Source organism: Littorina saxatilis, linkage group LG4 (assembly GCF_037325665.1).
Source record: "Littorina saxatilis isolate snail1 linkage group LG4, US_GU_Lsax_2.0, whole genome shotgun sequence".
Taxonomy (NCBI): domain Eukaryota; kingdom Metazoa; phylum Mollusca; class Gastropoda; order Littorinimorpha; family Littorinidae; genus Littorina; species Littorina saxatilis.
This window is the reverse complement of record NC_090248.1, coordinates 33195467-33205466: the sequence shown is the minus strand read 5'-3', so window position 1 is coordinate 33205466 and position 10000 is coordinate 33195467. Positions and strand designations below refer to the sequence as shown.

General features: G+C 41.9%; 1 protein-coding gene across 1 annotated transcript in view; it reads right to left on the bottom strand.

Moving 5' to 3' along the window:
- Positions 1-5498: 5498 nt before the first annotated feature.
- Positions 5499-10000, bottom strand: part of LOC138964525 (prion-like-(Q/N-rich) domain-bearing protein 25) — a 39667-nt gene continuing 35165 nt past the window's right edge. The window contains exon 10 of the mRNA XM_070336509.1: positions 5499-7399. Coding sequence (XP_070192610.1) covers positions 7311-7399 — 89 coding nt within the window. The 3' untranslated portion in view covers positions 5499-7310. The remainder of the gene's footprint in view (positions 7400-10000) is intronic.

Here is a 10000-nt window from a genome sequence, read left to right as displayed (position 1 = left end):
CATGAACCCCAAGAAAGGTTTAATGTTATGTAAATCAAAATACCAAAATCAAGCACCTATTAATCTGGTCTACGGCGCGGGAAGATTGAGGCCTTCGTAAACGTTCAACGTTGGCCAATAATGATTTTAACAATGTTGTGTCGTTTTGTATTATGTTTTATTTTGTTGATCAATTGATAAATATGTCTTCCCAACATATTACAAATCAAACAGAAATAAAGTCTTAGAGAACTACAATAATTATTGTTGCCGTCAAAACCTTGCAAAGCCTCAACCGTTCTCACGAGATCAGTTACATTTTCTCTCTCTCTCTCTCTCTCTCTCTCTCTCTCTCTCTCTCTCTCTCTCTCTCTCTCTCTCTCTCTCTCTCTCTCTCTCTCTCTCTCTCTCTCTCTCTCTCTCTCTCTCTCTCTCTCTCTCTCTGTATGTATGTCTTTGTCTGTGTCTCCCTCTGAGTCTCTCCGCTTCTGTCTTTCTATGTCTGTCTCTGTCTATGTGTGTGTGTGTGTGTGTGTGTGTGTCTCTCTCTCTCTCTCTCTCTCTCTCTCTCTCTCTCTCTCTCTTTCTCGCTCTCGCTTTCTCTCTCTCTCAACTGACTCTTGGCACACAGGTCAAAGTAGAGGTTAACTTGAGTGCACGTGTACCTAGCGTAAACATGTGTCTCAAAGCAGAGGTTGGGCAATTTTTAGACCGTCAACACAGATAGTACAGCGTCGTCAATCCCCAAATGAAGGAAATCGCTCACCTTCCACGTCCAAAACGTAGTGATATTGACACGCCAGATTAGTGCGGTAGCGTATTGTGCTAAGCAGGAAAGCGCGCTTTTCTGTATTCTTGTTAACTTCGCAATTTCCGGAAAACATCCACTTTCACTTTGAGACTGTTCTGCTTACATTCGACACTATCAAAACCACTTTGCAATACTGAAATATTTTTTTCTGTGTTCGAAAGCTACAGCCAATCGTTATTATATCCCCTTAGGTACAGTTTTATAACATTATTGGCACATGTAAACAATAGGAATTAATTAATGAACGCTACGAAAAGGGCAGCCTTTAACCTCCCTGTTGTCACTCAGCATTTTTTTTTTAATTCTCATCCACACTTTCAGCACTTCCCCCACCCGCCCTCCCCATCTCAGATGTAATTTGTAAATGACGTTTTCAGCCTTCAATCCACTATTTAACATAGTAAGTCAAGCTTTTCAAACCTTATTAATAATTGCTTTGATGTTTGGTGATGTTCAGTTTATTATTTAATAAAGATCTCATGGTTCAAAATTTCATATTGTTTTTTTCAAAAACGTGCGTGTGTTCCATTTCAAACTAACCTCACTGATGTGAACTCCATTATTACTGTCACATCTGTTTTACAAATTACACCCATAATCCAAACCAACGCGCAAACACACACACACACCACAACTACACACATATGTACTCGCAACCATTAGCCAACGCTCGCCACAACACTGTCAGTCTCAAGTCTAAATAATAATAGTATAAATCATAACTAATTTTCTTCACACCATCATAGACATAATGTTGCTTCACATGTTCTTTGTACAATCGTTGGTTTTCACAATAAATATTGCATTACTGTAATTGTCTTCTTTTTCTTCAACAATATCTTTCCAAAAACAAAACTCAAAGACCACACAAGCTATTGCAATCTACTCCTATCTCTCGTCTCTCTTCCTGGGTACAATGGTACCTAAGACTTACATTCAAATGCTTACATTTCCATGCTACCCACATTGTCAAAATACCAATAATTATTCAAAACAAATGTTAACTACTACCTAACTTCATTTCAGACCCACACCCATTATCATACACACATTTCACATTTACACCATTAGTCGGCCCCCTGTCGATATTTATCGACTAAGTTCCTTGTTACTTATGTGGCGATGGTGACACCCCAATTTAGTAGGAGTTGCTCCCCTTACTTCAATACTGTGGGCTGTTTGATGGAGCGCGGCTGTGTCTTTGAACACACACACACACACACACACACACACACACACACACACACACACACATTAGCGAAGAGAAAATAATCAATACCGAGTCATTGTGCATTGTCAGCTGAGAGATTGATTAATATTGCTCAGATGTACATTACACACAGACATCTTTCAAGACATTACTGTGTAGTAGTAGTACTGTAATAAAAAACAAGTCGCGTAAGGCAAAATTACTACATTTAGTCAAGCTGTCGAACTCACAGAATACAACTGAACGCACTGCATTTTTTCACCAAGACCGCATACTCGTAGTTTCGTCAGTCCACCGCTCGATCGTGGCAAAGGCAGTGAAATCGACAAGCCAAGAATAGTGCGATAATGGTCGCGCTGAGCGGGATAGCACGCTTTTCTGTACCTATCTTCGTTTTAACTTTCTGAGCGTGTTTTTAATCCAAACATATCATATGTATTTGTTTTTGGATTGAAAAACCGACAAGGAATAAGATGAAATTGTTTTTAAATCGATTTCGGGCATTTTATTTTAATCATAATTTTTACATTTTTAATTTTCAGAGCTTGTTTTAAATCCGAATATAACATATTTATATGTTTTTGGAATCAGAAAATGATGAAGAATAAGATGAACGTAATTTTGGATCGTTTTGAAGAAAACAAAATGTAATTACAATTTTCAGATTTTTAATGACCAAAGTCATTAATTAATTTTTAGGCCTCCAAGCTGAAATGCAATACCAAAGTCCGGCCTTCGTCGGAGATTGCTTGGCCAAAATTTTAATCAATTTGATTGAAAAATGAGGGTGTGACAGTGCCGCCTCAACTTTTACAAAAAGCCGGATATGACGTCATCAAAGACATTTATCCAAAAAATGAAAAATTTTTCGGGGATATCATACCCAGGAACTCTCATGTCAAATGTCATAAAGATCGGTCCAGTAGTTTACTCTAAATCGCTCTACACACACACACACACACACACACACACACACACACACACACACACACACACACACACACGCATACACACACACACACATACACCACGACCCTCGTCTCGATTCCCCCCTCTACGTTAAAACATTTAGTCAAAACTTGACTAAATGTAAAAACCAAGAATGTTGTTCGTGCATTCACGTTCTTTGAAGGCTAAATTGCATTTGCATTGGTTGCTAATATTTGTGTTTGTCTTTTCATTGTCATGTGCATGACACACACACACACACACACACACACACACACACACACACACACACACACACACACACACACACACACACACACGCGCGCACCCACTCATTCACACACACACACACACACACACACACACGTACACGTACACGCACTCACATACACACACACACACACAAACACACACACACACACACACACGCGCGCGCGCGGGCGCACACACCCACACACACACACACACACGCACGCACGCACACACACACACACCATACACATACACCGCCACACACACACACACGGCCACACACACACACGGCCACACACACGGCCACACACACACACACACACACACACACACACACACACAAAGCGATGGAGGGCTGTTAGAAGTTCGTGGGCCATGTTGTGTAGGTGGTGAATGTTATTTGCAGGACCGTTTTTCAACGGAAAGTGTTGTATTCAAGGTAAGCAACTCATGTCACTTTGCCTGCTTAACAGTCACAGTTATAGTGCCCCTTGCATTATAAAATGTAATACTAGTAATCTTCATGACCTTTTTGATACCACCTGTTGTTGTTGTTGTTGATGTTGTTAATGTTGTTGTTAAGGTGGTGGTGATGGTGGAGGTGTTGTTGTTGTTGTTGTTGTTGACGACGTAGCACACAGTGCCAGCGATAAAAACGCATTCGCACACAATTAATGTCGTTCACGGTAAGGTAATTTAGCTTTGTCGCGACACATCGGTCTCCCATTTGACATCACAATTTAGTAGGAGTTGCTCCCCTTACTTCAAGACTATGCACTGCGTGTTATGGTGCATACCTGAACTCACGAAATAACCATATCTATTTAGACAATCCAAAGAGGTAGTGAAAATTCATTGTGCATTGCTGACAGCTGAATAGATTGAGTGATGTTACTCAAATGTATATTTCACACAGACATCTTCCAGGAAGCAATTTATAGAAACAAAGTGTTGTTTTTGCCTTCGTATTCTTAGAAGGCCGAATTGGATTTGTTTTCTTGCTGTTTGCTGGTGTGTTTGTTTCTTTATCTTTTGATTGTCACATGAATGATTAGTTCTAAACAGGCACGCACACGTAAGTACGTAAGGGGCTCCGCTCACCTATGTAACTTCAGCAGGACCGACGACGCACTGCAGTTTATCCCAGCCCGCTACACGTTGCATGAAAGGATAACAGGCCAAGTACTCGTCATAATCCCTGTCGCGGCATAAATAATAGGCCGTGCGTCGGCTGTGCCGCTGAAACTGCGCAGGTATAAAGGTAAAGGTAAAGGTATTCCCATAACCATCTGGTCGTAGGGGAGAGAGATGTTAGAGATCTCCACTTTTCTGGGGGCCAGCTTTTTATGAGGGCGGTGCCCATCTCATCTCCCTCGCTGCCTTTGCCTTCCCCGGCCCTGAATAGGGTCAGGTACCCATTTCCAGCTGGGTGGACTGGAGAGCGCTCGGAAAAATCGGGTATTTGTATTTGTCCCCGAGTGGGGGACGAACCACGACCTCCAGCGTGAGAGGCAAGCGCTCTAACCACTGCGCCACTCCGCTCCACTGCGCAGGTATATTTTGCCCATAAGGGAGGTAACCGTAGAAACTTGCTTATTATACATGTTGTAAACAGCAATGGTACCCTCCCGTGCGTTACTGTCAGTTGAAATACTATTCTGTTTCAGTATCATTATTGTTGTTTTGGGGGTAATAAGATTTTTAATTGTGTGACAACCTTTATAATTCAAAAAGAGATTGGTTGTTTTATTGTAAAAATGTTCGCGAGCGCATGTGTGTGTGTGTGCGTGTGTGTGTTTTGTGTGTGTGTGTGCGTGTGTGTGAGTGAATGTGTGTGTCTGTGTGTGTGTGTGTGTGTGTGTATGTGTGTGTGTGTGTGTGTGTGTGTGTGTTCGGGCCTTGCAACAGCCAGGGGGCATATTCCTGCTGAACGGTAATTACAGATTATTAAAGATTATACATCTTTGACTGCCAATAAAACAAGCGTTCTGACCTCCCCCCCCCCCCCCCCCCCCCTTTCTCCGGCTTCTCTGTACTCTCTTTTTTCTCTCTTTAAAGTGTCTTCTTCTCCCCCCCGCACACTAACACACACACACACACTTGCCACACACACATAACCTCTCTCCATTTCTCTCCTCTCCTATCCCTTAACCCCTCTCTCTATCTGTCTCTTGCTCCATCCCCTCAGCGTCACAACATCGGTGTCATAGGTAACGGAGATGCTGGCGATGAAAGACAGAGAGCTGACAGTTCTGTGTTTTGCTTAGTGCTATGTACAACACACAACTCACTCAAAAAAACGGTTTCATTTTTTTTAATTCAATTAAGCTAAAAGCAAAACAAAACAAGGAAGCTAGTAGAAAATATAAGAAAAACAAACCTACACACGAGCAAAGTGGAGTAGGCTACATTAATGGACGGATTATTATGAAACCACGCATTAAGTTGGAGTCCTCACTTAGTATGAGGAAAGCAAAGAGGAAAGATGATGTCACTGTGACACGGACTCTACCACACATGTAAAAGAAAATCATCATCAAAATGGTCATGCAGTCGCCTAAGTGTGTCGAAAACTCAAGGCGCTTGCCAACAAGCTGATTTGACATTTAAAGATCTTGTAAGTGTTGATTTCTCTTTGTGTTTTGTTTTACAATAGTTTTTCAACATCTAATTTCTCAGCTGATCGTGATCGCCAAGATTATTCAAATGTTCAGGTGGGGTCATGGCTTTAAAAAAAAAGGGAAAAGGGATGTCAAACATGCAGTCACCCCTGAATGTTGTTTCTCTTCTTGTTGTTGGTGCTGTTACGTGTTCTTTTTTATGTATCTTTTTTTTATTATGTGTATTACACAAGCCCCCAGAATAATCACTGACAGTACATCTCGACATTGCAGTGTCTTTGAAATATAACACTTTCTTTTGCCTTATGTCGAAAAAAACAAAAGCCTCTCTTCAAGGCTTAAAAAGTTATCAAACATGTGTGGGAAGGTACACGATCCATAATGCCTTGTTGTGTACATTTGAAATTGATTTTCTTATCACGAATGGGAAATCACATGTTACAACAGTAAGATGATTCAGTAGAGGAATAATTGGTGTAAATGAGTTAACACTTCCATCTGTCACGTACACGACTGCATGGTTTCGGATAAAGTCGGTTTTTGTTCGGGTTGACCGTTCTATTTCACCACCACAAGAGTATGTGGATCACACGTCGACTGGTCGAAAGGGACATGAACAACAGAAGAAACGGGGTGAAGGGGGGGGGGTGATGGGGGAAGCGGGAATTGGAAGCGGGGGATTGGGGGGGTCAAGGAAAGGCGTGAAAGGGATAAAGAGACCATAGTTTCCTGGAGAAAAAACATTGACATAAGAAATCATGGAAGGTGACCAGCGACAAAAACGGTTACCCGAACGCAAACCGACACTGATAGAAAAGTTAACGAAGACATGTTGAGGCTGCTTACACAATGCTCAATTTGCCACAGTGTAAGGCGAAACCTACGAAATTCAAAATGGGGACTATAGCTATTATTTGAACTGTAATGGCTTTTGTTCACTCACTGTAGATTGAAACAGTTGTAACCACAGAAATAGAAAGTGCGAACGACTGAAATTGGAGATCATAGGATAGAAAGACATAGAACCCTCTTAATGAGAGAGAGAGAGAGAGGGAGAGAGAGATAGCTTAATGATCATAAAGGCATAATATAGAGCAGTAATAATCATACAAGACACATACATGAATTCTGCAATGATGTCAAGTAATTCGCGGCAAGCGCGTTTAGTGTGTGTGTGTGTGTGTGTGTGTGTGTGTGTGTGTGTGTGTGTGTGTGGGGGGGCTTGTGGCACGTTGTCTGTCTATATGTGCGCTCTGCCGTTTTCGTTTATTTTGTTCTTTCAGTTATTGTTTCTTATGTTAAAGACTTAAAATTGTGTTTATAAGACGTTGTTGTTTCTAGTTTTACTGGTAATTGTCAATAGTAAAAGTAAAAAGAGAGCAAAAACAAAACCACTAAAACACACAAAAAGTTCAATCTCGATGTCCAAGGGCGATGCTCAAGTCGAAGGTCCAACTCGGTAGCGTTGGGGGATATGACGTCAGGCAAGTCAGTGAAGCGAGAAGAGGCGCCCGGAAGCGGCGACCAGCATAACTGTCAAGGCCGACGCGATCACAGAAATAGCTCCGCTTTTCTCACCTGTTGGAAAGAACAAATCGGTAAACTCCCCATCAGCTCACAAACCCTGAAAGGTATGTAACTGACCTGTAACTGTAACTTTGTCTCCTCCTATAAAACGATCCAAATAGATGTTAAGGGATATAACTGACCAACAAATTGTCTCCAATAGTGCCAGGAGCGATACAATTCGGTTTGGGGGTGTAACCAAGTTTCGACACACCAGGAACTCCTTAAAATAAGTGTTTGAGTGATTAGCTGTTCAAATTAGAAACGGCTGTTTTTGAGTGTCTTCTTCCACCGCCTTTGATTTTCGTCCTACATGTTTCACCTGAGAAGACGCGCTGTTGCATACATATTTGAAATCGACCAAATGAGCAACAGAGTTCGGTTTGAAGGTTAAATTGATGACAAAACACACGAGGAATGCCTAAGAATGACTGTGTGGGCGTTCTATTATTCAAAAATAAATGTTGTATTCGGTAGTCTTTTGAAACCGTGTATATTATCCAATGTACAATGACTGTGTTACTTTAGGTGATGCGTAATAGCCTCGTGCGGCATGGAATGTGCATGCGTGTGCTTAATAACAGGTTCCTGAATCCAGCGGTTTTAATCGGTTTTGTAGAATGGGTAGCTATCAGGACAAAATAACATATGTTAACGAAGGGAAGTTGGGACTCCTGACACAGGAGAGTGGAAGAAGAAAACTGCTTGCTGATTAAAATTCATTTTAAGTATTTAGCATAGTCACGGGGCTTTTTCCAGCGATTTTTTGCAGGTGTTTCTGACTACATTACCGCGAATGCCCTTCGAACTTTTTGAAGGTAGAGTTCGTGTGAAAACTTTCCAAAAATAGCTGCATAAAGGTGTTGTATCTTTAAATACAGTAGAAATACTACGGTGATCTCGTGCATAGGCCTACATACAAAGAAAAAGTAGTGGTAGTCGTAGTAGTAAGCTAAGATTTGTCATTCGCGCTTTTTTTGCGCGATCGCTGCCAGCTGCGGTGCCACGCTTTCTAGACAGTTAGTAACATTGTGTTTACACGTACAGCGAACGACTGGCGACCGGCACGGTTGGCCTAGTGGTAAGGCGTCCGCCCCGTGATCGGGAGGTCGTGGGTTCGAACCCCGGCCGGGTCATACCTAAGACTTTAAAATTGGCAATCTAGTGGCTGCTCCGCCTGGCGTCTGGCATTATGGGGTTAGTGCTAGGACTGGTTGGTCCGGAGTCAGAATAATGTGACTGGGTGAGACACGAAGCCTGTGCTGCGACTTCTGTTTTGTGTGTGGCGTACGTTATATGTCAAAGCAGCACCGCCCTGATATGGCCCTTCGTGGTCGGCTGGGGGTTAAGCAAACAAACAAACAAACGACTGGCGCCTTTTGCGGTGCAATAATCTGCACTAAATCGCGTACAAAATGAAAGATAGATGAACATACCTTTTCCCTTGATAATCGAAGCTACTATTTTGTGAGGCAGTAGCGAAGTTCCTCTATTAACCTTAAAAACCCTCAGTCCGGGAAGTATGCTTCGCATTTACATAAATGTCATTAAAATAAGGTAAAAACATAGTCGGCTCGTATATGACCGGCCAGCCGTTTACCTTTTGCACATTTTTGCTACCAGAACGGTTCGCTGCGAACACGCGTTTCCGAGAGTCGGCTAAGAGAGAATGACACATCTAAGGCTGGCAGTAAAATATGTTTGGTAGTGGTACTTGTACTAGAAGTAGTCAGTTGTTGTAGTGCCGGTAGTAGTGATAATTGTAGTGTTAAAAGAGGAAGCAGAGGTCAGTGCATTCAAGTGACAGTGCAGCAACACAAAGTTCTGGCAACAAGTTAGTGTTCTTCATCCTTGTCAGTGCACTCCATCTCTAATCTGGCAAGGGACAGTAAGGCTATACCTCTATTTGGCCATATACCAAAAATCAATATCATCACTGTTTGCTTTGCTTTGGTTTGTTAGAATGTGTTGATTATTCCATTTGTTAGATTGCCACAAGTATGGAGAGAAACAATCCAACTGTGTTCCGGGGAACCGAGAGTCTGTGGATGTGTACATGGAGAATACTACATGCCTTGCTGTGTCGTACCAGATTTACACGAATTGGTTTTATAAATATTGAACTGCGAGCGAAAGCGAGCTGTTCACTATTTGAAAAAGCAACGAGTGTAAATCTGGTACGACACAGCATGCCATGTATTATTCTGTTTATCCTACATACTGTACTTACGTGTACTTTACTGAAAATGTCCTGCAGTCGAGGCAGCTAAATTGAAGACGCTTGTTTTGGAACCTCGATCTCATCCAAAACCTCGTGCAATCTATTACGTCAAAGTAAAGAAACGTCACTCTGAAAGTGTGGCGTGACGTGTTAGTTCTAAAAATTCATCGAGGGTGATTAGCGAGCGCAATTTGTTTCTTCTTCTATAATGACGTTTATCTCGGTGACTTTGGCATCATAATTAAGCAGTGGAAAAACAGGTCCCTGCCAGACTTGCTTGACATGACCTCATTTACATGATATACACACGTGTGATTTGAACGATTATTATCTCACGGGTGTCTCTCTCACGTATGTAGGATACGTATTTCTTCTTGTTCGTTCGTCACTTT